This window comes from Cydia amplana, chromosome 17 (genome assembly GCF_948474715.1).
Source record: "Cydia amplana chromosome 17, ilCydAmpl1.1, whole genome shotgun sequence".
Taxonomy (NCBI): Eukaryota; Metazoa; Arthropoda; class Insecta; order Lepidoptera; family Tortricidae; genus Cydia; species Cydia amplana.
In genome coordinates this window covers 11,471,221-11,490,384 of record NC_086085.1, presented here as the reverse complement: position 1 = coordinate 11,490,384, position 19,164 = coordinate 11,471,221, and the positions used below count along the sequence as shown (strand labels likewise).

The 19,164-nt window shown below is 40.1% G+C and overlaps 1 protein-coding gene across 1 annotated transcript; it reads left to right on the top strand.

Annotated features, from left to right (window-relative positions):
• Positions 1-411: 411 nt before the first annotated feature.
• Positions 412-18,431, top strand: LOC134655647 (INO80 complex subunit D-B-like). Its single transcript, XM_063511083.1, has 12 exons — positions 412-604; positions 916-1,042; positions 1,117-1,904; positions 4,806-5,021; positions 6,829-6,995; positions 9,819-9,934; positions 10,389-10,638; positions 14,264-14,405; positions 15,966-16,076; positions 17,007-17,105; positions 17,709-17,830; positions 18,161-18,431. Exons 2-12 carry the CDS (start codon positions 1,011-1,013, stop codon positions 18,212-18,214), a joined length of 2,097 nt encoding a protein of 698 aa, XP_063367153.1. The 5' UTR covers positions 412-604; positions 916-1,010; the 3' UTR covers positions 18,215-18,431.
• Positions 18,432-19,164: the final 733 nt, after the last annotated feature.

The window sequence follows — 19,164 nt, the reverse complement described above, 5'->3', positions numbered from 1 at the left end:
TTCTTTAATTTGAAGTACTTCTTTTATAGATTTAATAGTAGATTTTAATTGCATTGGAAATTGTATGAAAATGGTACTAAATCTAACGGGTGCGTTCGACATAAAATAATTGAATTTTTTAATAAATAATTTTTCCCGTCTTTCCCTTTAAAATTTATTTTTTAGAATAAAATGTAATTAAATTGCAGAAATAATTAAATACCGTACTGTATAATTTCGTCGAAATGCATTTAATAATGCAGGCGAATAAAAAACAATTTTATATAATTGACCTTCAGATAAAGCTTTTCATTTAAAAAATAAAATACATATATGTCATAAAAGTACCGGAAAGGAATGTAAAATGCAAAAATAATTTAATAATTAAATTAGGGCGTAATTTAAAAAAATATTACTAAGTTTGATCGCAGCCGCCTTTTGGCTGCCATTTGCTGTAATCTGTCATTCATTTAATGTTATTGAATAGGTGTGTTTTTAATTTGTTTTGGTATAAAGAAGCTTAATTTTGTCATAAATTTAAGTGCTTGGTGTACGAAATTCGTTGACAAAATAGTTCTAAAGCCCGCCGTGTGCAATATGTGCTTAAAATAGTCATAATTGAAATGTAAGTAACCAGTCACATTATCGGCATTTGTTTGAGTAAAAATACAAAAAACAATGGAATGTTAACTTCCAATCGCTCCTAAAATCTTAATTTTTCCCCCAAACTGGCTGTTAATACATGGAAAGAAGGAGAAAATCTCAAATAAAAGTATTAATTTTGACAGATGTCATTGTAATTGTCAGTACTATACAAGAATTTCTTTTGCTTATGAATAGTAGTTAAAATACATCGAAGTTATTTATTAATACTACTTGTGATACTTATCAACAACGCCTCCTATTTTTGTCTCATAATATATATGATTATTGCAGTATGAAGCAGTGGGACCAAGTTTATTTAATGGCATTTCCTGTTAGCAGACAAAATAAGCATTGTTTGTATCTATAAGTTGTAAAATGAACACAGCATGTCTTTTTTGAGTACTACCGAAAATGTGGGGTAAGTAAAATAGCTATATAAGTGTGTTGTTGTGTTATCATTTTAAAGAAATTCAATCATTATATTTGTTTTAGTTTCAGTGGTATTCCACAAAATATATCGGATGCAAGCTGCGCAACTCAATACAAGTTGGCAGTGGAGGGTGTCTCGGGGAACTGTGGAGATGTTAACATGTTCATACAGGACAGCTCGGGCGATGAACAGACTTATATACCACACTTGAATGAAAATTTCTTCCAAACCAAATTTAAAATAGACCCCAACGAGCTTTACACATTTCATGATTCTGACATCATCGCCGGAGAAATAACTGTTAGTCATACGGATGATAATTTCATGTTCCCTGATAATGTAGAAGTTAAGGCCAAGTTCTTGGACAGCCCGAACAATGAGGTGGATCTTCAGATTAAAGGCTCTCTTCCTAACGGGGAAGTCATCCGGGATGAGATCAAGCTTGAGATTGTTCCTAACGGGCATTTCATGCCCGAGCCTAAGCATCCCATGACTCCCAATTACAAAGATGTGAAGACTGCTAATACCAAAGTTCAGAAAGCAAAGAATCCGAGCCTCGGAAAAGAAATCAGTCGGAGTAACTCTGTTGAAGTAAGACGGCCAAGTGTTCACAGCCCCAAGGGCCAATCTAATAATGTAGCCTCATGTAAGAAAGTCAGTATTAATAGTGTTAATACTAATCATAGTAAATCCTCGACAAATCCCAAACTGTCGGGGTCGGAAACATTTCTGGATGTTTTTAAAAGAGAACAGGGTCTGGTAGAGAATGCCCCGGCAGTTATAAAGACTGAGTCTCCTGCTGCGCCCCCACCTAAAGCACCACCATCTTCAGTGAAGAAAGCACCATCAGGTATGTTGGTTAAAATTATATAAATCTAGGAATATCAGATAGATTCTAATTCACAAAATTCAAGGATTAAAAAAAATATATTAAACCTTTGAACTTTGTCAGAATACCAACTTAGCATTGGTTTCGAACTGTATGAAAGGGCTGTTTACATTTGCTACTAAACACAAGTAGCAAATGCAAACAAAATTCACACGTAACAGTCTTAACACTAATCAATGTGTAAACAAGCCCCAAGTCACTTGACAGTCTCTTTTGCGCGAGGGTCACCTGTAGCCTCCCTTGGGCCCCTTGCCCCCCTACCCCACGGGCCTAGTGTCTCGACGCCAAAAGCTACAAACTCGTAGTGTGCGCCGAGACAACTATATTTATTTATTTTGAATCGTTCTCGGACGTCAGTCGCTGCCCCGGCCTGCTATCCAGCGCGGGAACACTGCCTGCGTGATGGGCACCCTACCAAGGGCTCAAAATTTTAATAGGCATTTTTAATTTTTAGTTTTTTTAGTAATTTTTCTTGTAATTGTAGTTAGTTTTATTGATTGAATTGAAATTGAAATCATTTATTTAGAACAAAAGTCTATAATGTGTTAGTAACATAAATACTAATTCTTAAAGCTAGGGTTAGTACAAACATAATCTTAAAACAAATTCTGACACACTGGGGCATGTAGCTGCACCCAGTGCTTCAGCCACGGTGAGTCCCACCGGTCGGCCAACGTGCACAGGATGGTATTGGAGCTGGCGCGCCACCGCCTCAACAGCGAGCTACACCACTTCCTGATGATCGCGTGGAAGCGTTTTAGTTTTATACCACTTATTATATAATAAATGAGTTATTTTTGTCTCTTTTTATCTGGAGATTAATATATCTGCACAAAATATGCTTTAGCTACAGCTACAAAACAGGAAATTTACGTATTTTCTCCAGCTAGATAGCATAAGTAATTAATGACTAACAGGCTTAAGAATGACATTAAATAGATATGTCATGTCAGTACTGTTAACAAACCTGTTTATAGACCACCATTTTGATTAATTGATATAATTAATGCTGTTAAGTGTTTCCAATTAAGATCTTAGTTTAGTATGTAAATACAATAATTGTGAGGAGGTAGTTAGCCATATATTACAAGGCTTACAATCACTTTATTTGTAGGTCGATTTTTGGTTTGTTAGTTTAGATTTTTTTTAGCTAATTTGGATAAAATTTGACTGATTTGAAGAGCTCCTTATTCGAGCCGGGATGATTACGTAATTACAACTTATCCCGAGGAAAAAAAATGTATGTAATTTTCCGTTGAATTACAAAAATACCATACTTTTTTGTAACTTGGTGGAATATTTTTTAAGATATACAGTATTATATTGTACAGAATAGGGCACTCTATCTATGCCCCAAATTTTATCGAAATCTGTCGAAAAAAATTTGCTAAAATATGCGGCATTTTGAGTGTGTCATAATCGCTACTAGGTGATAGGTTGTTATTGGTGTCTGTTTATGTTTATGTTTTAAATCGCTTTCTGTTTTTGTTCCACTAACACTTAGTTTTTAATCTTAATTGTTACTAACCATTATGGGCCATTGTTGTCTTTTAAAATAAATAAATTGAATTTAAAAATCGGCTAACAAAAAAAAAATCAAATTAAAAAATACCAATAATAGACCACAATCTTGTATGTATATGAAGTTAAGAACTCGAAGTTCACAGCAGCGAAGGGTCCCTCAAGGGTCTTTATCAAAAGTGGCTTGTATTTTTTTATCAATGTAATTTATTAATACATAGTATTTAGAAAATTATATTTTAAATATGCAATAATATAAATCGACCAGTACGTTAACAGATAGCGGAACAGGAACAAAGTAAAAAAGTTAAAACCTATTTCTATAGCCCACTGTTGTGTACCTAGTGGCAATTTTTTTACTCCATTGTTTAAATATATTTTTTTGCCGAAAACTGCAACAAAATACTCGCGCAAATCTGACACGCGTTTAATGACTATAAATTTAACTCCCGAAATGTTGGACTTTTTCATTCTAACCATACATTACACTGTTGAGTGACAGGTGAATGACCTGAGGTCGTTTCTCACATGTATTATCCTTGAACAAACGAATGCTGAACATTATTTGCAAACTGTAGTTCTTTGACCTTCTTTAGTGTAACAGGTGAACATAATATACTAAGACGCGTTGTGTTAAATAACAATATTTAACACAACGCAAACACCTATTGACAGCTGAAGTATATGATTATATTTGGCTCCATACAGTAGGTATGCGGTAACAACTTAAGTTATCAATGCTAACGTTTTGACTATGTAGATACAAAACATGTATGACATCGTGCAGCGCCATCTAAGCCAGCTGTCAAAACTTGGGCTACAATATTTTGGACTACTTTGCACGTCTTAAGGTTAGGCTACTATTGGCGCAGGGCTATAACCGCGAAAATCGAAGTTCACAAATTCCGGGGATCTTTCTCTTTTACTCCAATGAAGGCGTAATTAGAGTGACAGAGAAAGATCCCCGCGGAATTTGCGAAATTCGGTTTTCGCGGTAGCCCCTCAGAGTAGAAACGTAACTCGTCCTTATGTGTCTAACAACAGAGCTCAGATATTTGAAACATTTTTGACTTCATGTACCATCACGGTCCGCGATTTTTGAGCCAATTAGGATCCTACCTAAATTGGTTGATGAGTTGATCAATACTTACGCTACGCTATGGAATGTCCAATTTAACTAGAACCGTAATTGGCTCAACAATCACGGAACGTGACTGTTCCTACATACAATATTGGACTGTTAATTGACAATTCGTAAACCCTATTTCAAGGACATAAAGTCCACTGATATTTAAGTATAGCTGTTAGTACTGTTTCTGCAACTTAACAATTATTTTTCAGCCAAGTCGTCCCAAAGCAAGGTCCGGCGAGGCCGCGGGCCGGCGGTCCACGAGGCCTTGCAGCGGATACCGACACCTCGCGCCGTACCCGTCCCCAACCGGGCCTGGCACGCTCCGGGGGACAGCTTATTCGACTGCGGGCCCCTTGACGATAGAAAACCGAGATTCAGGCAGCTAGAGAGCAGTAGCAGTGACGATGATAATATACCTGAGTTTGGTAAGTTTTTGATTTTTACCACAAAAGACCGCCCTGCGAGGCATATGTGCCATAAAGGGCCCGGCACGCCCTAGGGGACAGCTTGTTTGACTGCGGGCACCTTGACGATAGAAAACCGAGATTCAGGCAGCTAGAGAGCAGTAGCAGTGACGATGATAATATACCTGAGTTTGGTAAGTTTTTTTAGTAAATAGCCTGTGAGACCATTGATGATAGAAAACCGGGGTCCCGGCAGTTGGAGAGCAGTAGAAGTAACAATAACAATATATCTGAGTTTGGTAAGCTTTTTAGTAAGTTTGTAAGTTGCCAACCCTGCATGCCACGCCCCGGGGGATATAGCTTGTTTGACTGTAGGCACCTTGACGATAGAACACCGGGATTCAGGCAGAGTTTCGCTTGTTGAGGCATTATTTATATTTATAGAAAGCGGTTTGGTAGCAAATCACTGTTATTTCAAGCCGAGTCATGTTTAGCATGGTAGACAATCTCGACAAAGTTTACGGTATAGTATGAATTATCTCTGATGATTTTTTCGGGCTCGAGCACTAATCTGTTAAACAAAAGCCTTTGTTTCTTTTAAGAGCGGTCTTCAGCACGTGCCAAAGTAACCATGTCGTTTAAAAAACAACTATCGTGATAGTATTAAGGTTCAAATTTATGTGACAGCTCATTCTGAGAACAATCAGGGTGGTCCTTTTCTTTGGAGATAACAAAACGTGTTATCTCCAAATGGGTTGTTTCATGAATTTGAACCATATAAATAGAATGATAAATTTGCTTTTTAAACGGGTTTGTTCCCGTTACTTAAGTAGGGTCTATTATAGCAGTAAACAGGTGTAAGCACTGCATAAAGGAAACGATACCTTTTGTTTAATAAACTAGGGCCCGAGCCCGAAAAAATCATCTCAGATAATTCATACTATACTTAAACACTTGATTGTATGGGTAATTATATTGATTATTCAGTGAAATAACTACGAACCGAATGGTCACCAAGGTAGCGGTCGGTGTACAGTCAAGTGTAAAAATATGGGTGCACAAATCATCTCAAAAAAGCTTGTAAATACCTCCCATAGCTCTTATGTCAGCGAATTAAGAACCATGGGACATATTTTTGAGTAAGTTGTCTACACCCATATTTTTACACTTGACTGTACCACAGGGCGGACACGCCATACATCAAAAATCATTTGCGTTTTTATGTGTGCGCGGCACGTCTGTACACGCGTCAATGTGTATGTGTGGGTAAGTCGCTTTACTGAGAGGACGCCAGAAGTTCGCCAGATTCATGTCGCGGCCAGTCGCGGGGCGAGGTAATGCATGGCCGTTCTGTATGATAATACTATTACTTATTCTGTGACTGTACGTAGACTAGGGTTGCCAGATGGTCGGGATTTGGCGGGATTCTCCCGATTTTTAGCATGTGTTCCCGATTCCCGACAAAATGGAAATTAATGTCCCGAAAAACAGCTGCACGTTATAAAACAATAATTTCAAGTTCCGAACTGTCGTCGAGCGAGCGAGCGTCCCGTGTCGAGCGCGTCAGCGTTATAAAAACGTCTATGGGCAGAGCAGTTTACGTAGTGCCAATAATGTAAAATATCGTTGTTTTTAATACAATTAAGTACTTTAATTTGAATGTTTTCTTTTTCCCGGCTTTAAGTCTCAAAATCCCGAAAAATGTATATTTTTTCCCGATAATAGCGCCTTTCGATCTGGCAACCCTAACGTAGACATCTGCTCTTAGATATCATCATTACCGTCAAAACGCCTAACACTTTTAATAATACTTATATTATTTTTTTAGAATTAGGCACAGGCCCCGTCTGCGTAGAAGAAAGCGCGGCGGAGTCCCGAGGAACTCGCCTAGCGCTCCGCAGGGCAGCGTTAAGACGGCATGTCGTCAGGGCGGACACCTCTCTACGCTTAGCGAGGGATTATCGGGAGTACAAATCCCTTGCTGCTATCGTCAAGGTACGTACGAAAGAAAAGGAGGTACTTATGTGGTAATACTTAACAACAGGTCCACCAAATCCTTTGCAGACTTCTGTAAATATGATTATCTATACATCTTATAAAACAAAGCCGCCGCGTCTGTCTGTTTGTATGTTAGCGATAAACTCAAAAACCACTGAACAGATTTTCATGCAGTTTACACATATAAATAGAGTGATTGTTGAGGAAGGTTTAGGTGTATAATTTGTAAAGGGTAACCCGTGCGAAGTCGAGGCGGGTCGCTATTATTTTTAAAAATGTAATTGAAAAGTTTTAACCTGAGCATCCATAACGGATTTTTTCACTTAAGTATTTTGTTCATTTTTTTAAATATTATTTTGACACTTTTTGACTAACATCCTTCAATGGTTTTGACCCCATGTGGCACACATATTAACTATATACCTTCACGTGACTGTTGCCGTAGTCAGACATAAATAAATACAGATTTATTTACTAGCAATTCGCGATTACATGAATTCTAAAGACGCTAAAAACATTGACACTTTAATTAAAAAAAAAAAAACATACAGTAAATTCGATTCAATGGATACGGGGAATAACAGTCTTTAAATACATGTATTAAAATGTGAATCTGATTAAAGATAAATCATTGACGGAAAACGATTAGACAACCACGTGATTCATTATCTGCACCCAAACACTACCAAGCTTATTCAATTTTGCACCTTAATATCAGTATATAAGTTACAAAATTGTACATATGGCTCAACAGAACAGCTGATTTCTGCTAAGGTCAATCATTGGTGATAACATATATAGCCTTTGTACTGACGTACTGCCCACTGTTCTCTTTATCTATATATTTATCGCATTAATGTTTGTAAACATTTAGATCACTTATTTATACAATTGTGGTCCTAAAGAATCGAATTATGATTCAATTAATTGAAATGATTATCGTATTCCGATTTTGAGTCTTATGGTGATGGAGTTTAGGTCGAGTAAAAAAAGGTTTATAAGGAAACGTTAAATATTGGGTCTTGCTGGTATGGTGTAATGATTCATTTGAAGCAGGGATGTTGCGGATGCAGATTTTTTGACATCCGCGGATGCGGATGCGGATATTTAATGGCTCACATCCGCGGATGCGGATGCGGATGCGGATGTCAAGATTAGGTACTTAGAAAACGTCAAATATTACATTTTTAGTATTTTTTTATTTAAAAAAAACGAAACGTTTAGTATTTGAGCAAGAATATAGGAGCGTTATATTTAATAAAAGGTAACTTGGCCGACTTTTCTGAATCTAGACGATTTCGTTATAGGTAATGACGAAATTACATAGCACTTTCGCCGCCGCTAAGACGTTCCTGTACCGACTTGTCCGACATCCGCATCCGCATAAGCTCCGCATCGATTTTATGCGAATGCGGATGCAGATGCGGATGTTGAAAATAATGCGGAAGTTCCGCGGTTGCGGATGCGGATGCGGATGTTCGCAACATCCCTGATTTGAAGTAGTGAAGTCAGAGTATCCATAATCTTAAGTAAGTGCTAGAAAAACTGGAAAACGGCTTTGTTCTTTTTTGAGTCAAGTTGCAAAATAAATCTGCAACTTTTGCATTGACATGTAGGGTCTACAAAATCTCCAGAGTGTTTTGCTGTTTGTAAAGTGATAATGCAGAAACACACACGTATTAATTTAAAAATATTAGGTTTATTAAAATTTCGTCTTAACTTTCTGTTTACCTGACATGAACAATCATTGCTACGTTTATTGTGCACATATTTACCTAGATAAGCAAAGAAAAATATGTCTTATTACTTGGTTATAACGCTTAAAGTAGAGTTGGCAAATCATGATACAATCTAGAGATATTATTTTAAGTTATTGAAAACATGACCTTTTTCGTATGCACGTATTATTAGCCTTTTGACTTTTACATCATCTACAAAGAATTCGTACAATTTTACATATAATTCATTACAGTGAATACATATGACTACATAGTATTAAACAAAGTCGCTACCCGCTGTCTGTACCTGTGTATGCTTAGATCTTTAAAACTACGCAACGGATATTGATGCGGTTTTTTTAAATAGATAGAGTGATTCACGAGGTAGGTTCATGTATAATTTGTTAACCCGTGCGAAGCCGGGGCTTGAGGAAGGTTGAGGTGTATAAAATTAGCAGGCCACAAGATGGCAGAACCTACAACGCGCAAGGGAGCGTGCGTGCACTGTAGGGGCCGGCACCTGCTTGGGCGTGAAGTGTCAATGTAAAGTTCAAGTTTCCGATTTAGGTCACAAGATGGCAGACCCTCAAACGTGCACGGTCCCTACATCCTAGACATAGTTCGAAAATTATATACATGTTTATGATACTATGTACACAGTATAAGTGTCTTGACATAGGTTGCTGTATACTTGTGTTTGAATAAAGAATCACAAACTTTTTGAAGTGAAAACTTCTTTAGCGGCGCTGTGCACTTTTTGAGGTGGGGAAAAAATGTTAAACTCGAGACAGCGTAAGACGATCACGTGACCGTAACATTTAGATGGCATTTAAATCAATAAAGAAAAACTCAATGACATTACATGAAAAACTGTTACATGTAATGTCATTGAGTTTTTCTTTATTGATTTAAATGCCATCTAGTGAGTTTAGCTCTAACTGGTATTAATATAACTCGAGTACTAACAGTGATGTGCTTAGGGGTTTCAAGTAATTAACGCTAACACTAGATGGCGTTAACCTCAATTAGTGCATTTTGCACTAGTCATTGAGTTTTCACTACTGCCGGCACTCCCTGAGTGTAACCCGTTGTTTTTTTACAGAAGCAACTGAACGGTCAAGGCTCATCGTGCCGCCTTCCGACTCAGATGGTAAACCATTTGCTGGCGATGCGGGGCATGCCTGAGGTCCTGTCTTCACGGGAACGCCGAAGACTCAGGTTAATGTCCATCTCTAAGGATTTTGTTATTCGACTGCCTAAGGCAATTCTATAGTATTTATGGAGTAGGTATGTACCTGTTTCTTTTTGTCGCTATTTCATAGGTTCCAAGCTGCATTTTACAAGCTTTTATTTAACTCGCAATGATCATATGTAATGTAACTATGCAAGGTGTTGAAACAAAGTTTATAAATGTAATGTATACCTACACATATTTCATAGAAATTTGACATTTCGCCACTTTCTCATTGCAAATGACATTCAGAGTTAGTTTAGTCCGATTCTATATGAAAAATGATTTATTTTTCAAAAAACTTTTTTGTAAAATGACTTTTGCCTAATCTTAATTTATAATAAATTAGTTCATCGTTAGGATATCGTCCCATAGAAAATTTGAATTTCGCGCCTTTTTTTACTGACAAGATTTGGTTGACCAGCTATATAACGTTCACAGAGAAATCGGCTGGTCTGGCGGCGAGAGTGGCTCTCTAAAGCCGTGCCTCGGTGCCGCCTGCTCCGAAGACGGTTGCGGAGCCCCGCGCTTACCTTGCGGGCGATATTGTCTGTCGCACGTTACTTTGGCGCCCGAACAACGGTTATACGCGTCGTGTGCGGCCGTGTTCGCGGGGGGAGCGAGATGCAAGCAGCCGATATTGCCGCTTCAAGAGCAGACGCCGCTCTGCGCTGAACATGCGTGGAAGCGAGTAAGTATTACTTCTCTTTCCTCTCGGGAAATGTTCTAACACTGGTTAAGACGCTTGTGAGCGTTATTGTCTATCGCACGTTACTTTGGCGCCCGAGCAACGGCTGTACGCGTCGTGTGCGGCCATGTTCGTGGGGGGAGCGAGATGCAAGCAGCCAATATTGCCGCTTCAAGAGGCAGACGCCGCTCTGTGCTGAACATGCGTGGAAGCGAGTAAGTATTACTTCTATCTCTTTCTCTCGGGAAATGTTCTAGCACTGGCTGAGACGCTTGTGAGCGTTATTGTCTATCGCACGTTACTTTGGCGCCCGAGCAACGGTTATACGCGTCGTGTGCGGCCGTGTTCGCGGGGGGAGCGAGATGCAAGCAGCCGATATTGCCGCTTCAAGAGCAGACGCCGCTCTGCGCTGAACATGCGTGGAAGCGAGTAAGTATTACTTCTCTTTCCTCTCGGGAAATGTTCTAACACTGGTTAAGACGCTTGTGAGCGTTATTGTCTATCGCACGTTACTTTGGCGCCCGAACAACGGTTATACGCGTCGTGTGCGGCCGTGTTCGCGGGGGGAGCGAGATGCAAGCAGCCGATATTGCCGCTTCAAGAGCAGACGCCGCTCTGTGCTGAACATGCGTGGAAGCGAGTAAGTATTACTTCTATCTCTTTCTCTCGGGAAATGTTCTAGCACTGGCTAAGACGCATGTGAGCGTTATTGTCTATCGCACGTTACTTTGGCGCCCGAGCAACGACTGTACGCGTCGTGTGCGGCGGTGTTCGCGGGGGGAGCGAGATGCAAGCAGCCGATATTGCCGCTTCAAGAGCAGACGCCGCTCTGTGCTGAACATGCGTGGAAGCGACGAGTAAGTATTACTTTTCTTTCTGTCTCTCGGGAAATGTTCTAACACTGGTTAAGACGCTTGTGAGCGTTATTGTCTATCGCACGTTACTTTGGCGCCCGAGCAACGGCTGTACGCGTCGTGTGCGGCCATGTTCGTGGGGGGAGCGAGATGCAAGCAGCCAATATTGCCGCTTCAAGAGGCAGACGCCGCTCTGTGCTGAACATGCGTGGAAGCGAGTAAGTATTACTTCTATCTCTTTCTCTCGGGAAATGTTCTAGCACTGGCTGAGACGCTTGTGAGCGTTATTGTCTATCGCACGTTACTTTGGCGCCCGAACAACGGTTATACGCGTCGTGTGCGGCCGTGTTCGCGGGGGGAGCGAGATGCAAGCAGCCGATATTGCCGCTTCAAGAGCAGACGCCGCTCTGCGCTGAACATGCGTGGAAGCGAGTAAGTATTACTTATCTTTCTGTCTCTCGGGAAATGTTCTAACACTGGTTAAGACGCTTGTGAGCGATACTGTCTATCGCACGTTACTTTGGCGCCCGAGCAACGGTTGTACGCGTCGTGTGCGGGCGTGTTCGCGGGGGGGAGCGAGATGCAAACAGCCGATATTGCCGCTTCAAGAGCAGACGCCGCTCTGCGCTGAACATGCGTGGAAGCGAGTAAGTATTACTTATCTTTCTGTCTCTCGGGAAATGTTCTAACACTGGCTGAGATGCTTGTGAGCATTATTGTCTATCGCACGTTACTTTGGCGCCCCAGCAACGGCTGTACGCGTCGTGTGCGGCCGTGTTCGCGGGGGGAGCGAGATGCAAGCAGCCAATATTGCCGCTTCAAGAGGCAGACGCCGCTCTGTGCTGAACATGCGTGGAAGCGAGTAAGTATTACTTCTATCTCTTTCTCTCGGGAAATGTTCTAGCACTGGCTGAGACGCTTGTGAGCGTTATTGTCTATCGCACGTTACTTTGGCGCCCGAACAACGGTTATGCGCGTCGTGTGCGGCCGTGTTCGCGGGGGGAGCGAGATGCAAACAGCCTATATTGCCGCTTCAAGAGCAGACGCCGCTCTGCGCTGAACATGCGTGGAAGCGAGTAAGTATTACTTCTCTTTCTGTCTCTTGGGAAATGTTCTAACACTGGCTGAGACGCTTGTGAGCGTTATTGTCTATCGCACGTTACTTTGGCGCCCGAGCAACGGCTGTACGCGTCGTGTGCGGCCGTGTTCGCGGGGGGAGCGAGATGCAAGCAGCCGATATTGCCGCTTCAAGAGCAGACGCCGCTCTGCGCTGAACATGCGTGGAAGCGAGTAAGTATTACTTATCTTTCTGTCTCTCGGGAAATGTTCTAACACTGGCTGAGACGCTTGTGAGTGTTATTGTCTATCGCACGTTACTTTGGCGCCCGAGCAACGGCTGTACGCGTCGTGTGCGGCCGTGTTCGCGGGGGGAGCGAGATGCAAACAGCCGATATTGCCGCTTCAAGAGCAGACGCCGCTCTGTGCTGAACACGCGTGGAAGCGAGTAAGTATTACTTCTCTTTCTTTCACCACTTCCAACGGAAATTGTTCTTAAGAGCCTCTTTGGGATGTTACTGCTTATCACACGTTAGTTGGGCGCCCGCACAACGGTTATATGGGTGGATCAACTATTTCTTGTTATTCTGTCGGTCAGCCAAGAGACAATAGTAGCATAGTTTGTTGGAAGACATTGTACACCACCTTCTGACACGCTTGGTAGACGGCCCTCAATGGAAAGGGTTTATAAGTATCACAAAAAAAGCGTGTTTGGTGAATTTAAATGCCTAAAAATCTGGTTTTAAAGAGTGACCCAGGAAAACGTCACCATGGCGACGAGTGATAAGAAAAAGTTGATTCACTCATATGGGTCATTTGCGGCGGTTTTTGCCGGTGGGACGAGGTGTAAGCAGCCGATATTGCCGTATTGTATATTTGAATTACTTGAATTACTTATCTAATATACTATCTATCTAATATACTTGAATCTAGATATCGACGTTTTTAACTGCTCAATTCCTTGTATAAGGCGTAATCTAGTCAATCGGTGCTTCTAAATAACATGTTGCAGGCAGCGATATGCTATGAAGCGTGATCTGGCACTTGAATTAATTTGTGTCAGTTAAATAATGTTCACCAAATTACAAATATAAGATGTTTCACTTCGGTATTTGCTGTTCATTACATTTTTGTATATATATTGTAACCTACTTTAATATCTGGTATCACATACTGTGCTTTGTTATTATAGCGTGTACTGTGTAACGTATCATATAATCAGTTTCTATTTGCGAATTCCTATAATTGGCTCTGTAATGCTATCTAAAAAGTCTAATGTATCATTCATAGCTGTTGGAATTCCTTGTATAAATAAATAAAATAAAAAAACCGGCCAAGTGCGAGTTGGACTCGCGCACGGAGGGTTCCGCACCATCAACAAAAAATAGAGCAAAACAAGCAAAAAAACGGTCACCCATCCAAGTACTGACTACGCTCGACGTTGCTTAACTTCGGTCAAAAATCACGTTTGTTGTATGGGAGCCCCACTTAAATCTTTATTTTATTCTGTTTTTAGTATTTGTTGTTATACCGGCAACAAAAATACATCATCTGTGAAAATTTCAACTGTCTAGCTATCACGGTTCGTGAGATACAGCCTGGTGACAGACGGACGGACGGACGGACGGACAGCGGAGTCTTAGTAATAGGGTCCCGTTTTTACCCTTTGGGTACGGAACCCTAATAAAAAAATATAAAATCTCGTGTATTCCTTATAGGATAACTACGATAAGTTGAGCCGCGACAGTAAGCCGAAGAAACTCGTCCGGAAGCGCGTGCTGCCGCCCACGCCGCGCCGCGCCAAGCGCCGGCGGCGCCTGCCCAAGCGGCCCGTGCCTACTCCCAACCAATCTCTTTCAGGTAAGGGGTCGTCCAGAAATCATGTGATCGTTTAACTTGTCATATCCATACCCCCGCCGGCGAGAGCAAAAATGCGTCTGCTCCTAGTGCTTAATTAAATATCGACTATTCTATCGACATATGGATGTCGATAGAATAGTCGACTTTTAATTAAGCACAATTTTTTTTTTTTTTTAAACTGAGCCATTAGTATTTGTTATTTATTTCAACTTGATACCTCCACGCGTTTCTAAGAATAACCCTAAAACAATTTTAAACTGAATAAATACAAACACTTGGTTTTAATTTTGTTTACAACAATAATTAATACTTCTGCATATCATAACGGTGGTCCAGTACATCGTGTTGTTTTTATCGACATCGACCAAAGTGTGTGTCCTCGCACTATTAAGCTGTCAACGCATTTTTGCTCTCGCCGGCCGGGGTATGGTCATATCCCACGGCTCATATATGAGCCAGAACCCTTATGGGTGACGTCACACGTGGGAGTTGAGAGGTTAAGAGGGGTGCGGGGGTAAGGAAATTATCACAATGGGGGAGGGGGGGTCAGAGAAGATATCACGTGTAATTTTTTTTTCAAAGCGGATAATCCAAAAACAATATTACTCGAACATTAATCAGATCAAATATAAATCCGCTCTATTTTGTCGCTCGCTCGTCTCGTCGACACATTAGTCTTTCTTAGCGTCTAAGAGTACCCGCATCATAATAGGCTACATGACTAATTTTCATTTATGTTACCAATCGATCGGGTTTGTTTTTAGGATCCAATGTCTATGTCAATGTCTATGGGACCCATTGCATTAAAGTAACACAAAAGTCAGAAATTGTAGTCAAAGGCCGACAGTCGCACTTCACTCGCGAAACGCCCTATACAAAACGGCAAGGGAACGTGACGTCAAGGTCTCTGGGAGCCCATCTTGTAGTATGGACAAAACAAGAAAATTGCGTTTTTGTCAGTGAAATATTGCGTTTATGTATATAGTTGCTGTACAATATTTTTTTGGATGAAATGTAAGGAATCGAATGGTACCCTTACTTTTATCGTTTTTGGAAGTTAAAAAAAACTTAAATTTTGAAACTTTCATGTCCTGTATTTTTGTAATTTTTCAATATTTTATTTTAATATCCACATTATTGTGATAAATTGCTCGTTTGCTATCTATTTTACTAGATTTTGTTATAAAATTCAACATGTGTCATCATCTCTATTATCACGTGATCTTGTGGCAGGTTGGAGGGGATTGTGTTAAAATCATCAAGTTGTACCTATTTTTCCACAGGCAACTAATACTCATCGAGACAATTTAAAAAACTCCAAACATTAGATTTCGTTGTTATATCATAGAATTCCTATGGCCACCTCCTGTCTCCATCATCAGATCAACTCGATGGTATCATAATATTGCATTGTCACCCGACTTACATATGTATGCAAGTTTTCAGCTTCATTGGAAGTCGGGAAGTGGGTCAAAATGTGGATTTTTGAGTTTTTATACGTTTTCCGAACAAAGCTCGATCTTTCAGATATTTTATATTAATACTGCCATATGTTTATAGAAATCAACGTGTGCTCGAATTCGTCGGCATACGACAGTTCGGAAGACACCGGTATGGGCGCGCTCAGCGAAAACGAGTTCATCGTCTCGGCCACCAACTCACACGAACTTGGTAAGGTCTCACTCTCATCGTATTATTTAGTGCCCCGACTGCAATTTGTATGGGAACAGGGTATTTGTCAATTTTTTATGAATGGTATCAGTCGATCAGGTTTATTTTGAGGATAAAATATCTGTATGGGACCCATTGTCTTAAAGCAATACAGTCACAAATGATGGTCAAAGTCTGGCACCCGCACTTTACTGACGAAACGCTTCATAGAAAATGTGCCATACATCGTGACGTCATTGTGTAACGTTAGAAGCCGTTTCAATGTATGGAAAACAAGGAAATTGCTATTTTGTCGGTGAAATATTGCGTTTATGTATATGGTTGCTATACAATATTTTTTTGAATAAAATGTAAGGAATCGAATGGTTTCATTATTTTTTTCCTATTTGGAAGTTTTAACTTTTTCTTTTTTAAATTTTAAGGCCTTGTATTTTCTTATTATTCCCATATATTTTTTAAATTTCCAATGTAGTGTGATAAATAGCTCATTTTCTATCTATATATTTAACTGGATTTAGTTATAAAATTTAACATGTGTCAAATACTCTACTGCACGCCAACTGCAACGTCGGCATGCAGTTCCCATACAACTTGCAGTCGGGTTGCCGTCCGTCTGTACCGGCTCTAATGAACAACAGAAGGCCGAGGTGTGTATACTGTTTTTCTGTTAGACGGAGCCGAAAAGCGGTAACTTGGTTTAGCAAAGCGCGCCGAAAGTTGACGCTTTCTGGCCGAAGAACAGAAAAAGTATTCTTTTCGTTAGCTGATATCAATATAATTATTTATTCAAATCATTTTCAATCACAACCTCTTAGCATCTTCTGCTGCTTGAATAATAGAATGGAAAATTTTCATTATACGTCTTAAAGTCTTTTTTATCCGAAAAATCTTCCGACCAAGTGTGATTAAAAGTGGGTGTAAAATTTTCAGAAGTGGGTGAAGTGGGTCAAGTGCCCCCAGACGACATTCTGGACCCAGCCGTACTCAGCCAGATTCCTGATGAGGCGTTCACGGAATTCTTCAATCAAGGTTTGTACAGCGCCCTGTATTGAATTAATGAATGAATTAAATCTTTATTTCAGGCAACTAGTGGCCCATACATAAATAACTTTAAACTAGCATACATATTATAAAATAGTTATTTACGATACAAGTGCGGAAAAGAGGAAATTTGAAACGAGTGGCGATAAATTAAATCGACACGAGTTGCGAATTACCTATTCGCACGCGTATCGTACAACGTTTTACAGTACATATGCCCTTTTAAATATTTGACTTAGCAACGAAAAGTGCTGATTTACGCACTAGTGCGGGAAAGTAGCACATATGTACTGTTAATATATTTTCAAACTAAAAACAAAAAATTACATTATGATATGATGTCTTGTTGCGTTCTATATATCAAGGGTCTGAAACTTGAGGTTGCGACGTCACAATCATTTTGGCATATCTTTATGCGGGGAAATTATTTCAAAGTAGGTCAACAAATGTTGTCTTGGGAATACAATGTTACTTTAAAGGTTACCCTGCAGAAAAGACGGTATTCGAGTATGTCTCAGAAGAAAATCGCTTTTAAAATAGGTCTAAATCAAATCCATCCCTTTCCAGAAAAATATTTTTTTTTTTACTTAGGTGGTTCATCATTCGCGGAGAGTTCCGAGCTGGCCGCGGCGCTGGAGGCCGTGCTGGACGAGCGCGCGCTGGACAGTATCGGGGACGTGTTCCAGCACTCGCCGCACCAGCCCAAGCCTAAGGTAAGCTGAGAATTGTTACGGTACTGGCTGGGTCGCCATGTGAAGCGTGATGTTTGACGTTAGAACTCTGAGACATAGGAACTCTGTGATGAAACAACACAACCTAATTGTGTTTGAGGTCTTTAGAGTTGTCACGATGAGTATTAGTTGTATGTGGTAAAAAGTACGGTCAGGAGCCCGTAAAAGCTGTCAAAAAGTGACATCCGCTTGTATTACAAGTTACAAGCTTTTGAGAAACAGGCCCCAGCTAAAAAAGCTTGTAGTAAATAATTTTTTTGGTTAAAAACTTATTTTGTTTCCTTGTTATCACAGTATTTTAACAATTTCCAGATGCAAGTCCCAGCATCAGTGGCAATGGAGATGTCTTCGAGCGCGCCCTCATAACACACTAATCTAACTATGTTAAGCTAAAATATACTATGTACTACAATAGGAACAAATTCATAGTCTCAAAGAGTTGAAATTAATTTCTTCATGCTTTAAGTTTTGTATGTTTGTGTAATGAATGGATTGTGGAGTGTCGTTTACGTGATATTAGTTTGGGTTTAGGGTCCGTAGCTGGATGGTGCATAGCTTGGTGGTCTATAAATGTGCAGAAACTTGAGACTGTTTTCGACTGGCTGCGCAACGTATGCTAAAATAATGACGTTTTCTCATTTAGAAATAAGGAGTGATCTACTACCGTTCCATGAGTCACAGACAGTGTCAAAACTGACATACACTAACGTCTACGTGATTTACTTTCTATACATCTCGCTCGCACTAATATGCGAGTACGAGCTACGTTCTTAATTAAGTTACGTTCTCGATAGCGTTTATGTCAGTGCCAAACTGGTGGTAGCCACATAGGGGTACTATTGAAACCCGCCGTTTAAAACTAAACATTGACTTTAACATCAATGTAGTCTACTATTGGAAATGCGAATATCTAAAGGATGAAATACGTTTTCCAAGATGGCGGAGGTTCCTCAAGGTCCCGAAACGTCAGATGGTCTCGACATGAAAACAGGACCTTTTATCAACATACATACAGATATAGTGCATAATGTTTTCCATCGTTTTTTCTCGGAAATGTTCGTATTTGTCATGCTGCTTCAGTCAACCACAGTACTTTTTGTACCGAGACTGACTGAAATAGCAAGACACCTTCGTACGTCTCCGTGAAAACACGATGGAAAATAATTATGCACTGTATCTGTACCAAGTTTCAGGAGTGTTCTAGAGATTTCGACTTTTGTTATATTTCCAATGTGGTTCAATAAAATTTTGTCTTTATACATTTACACAGTGGTGCGTTGCCTGGCTATCCGAAAATGATTTTAGACAGTGCCAGA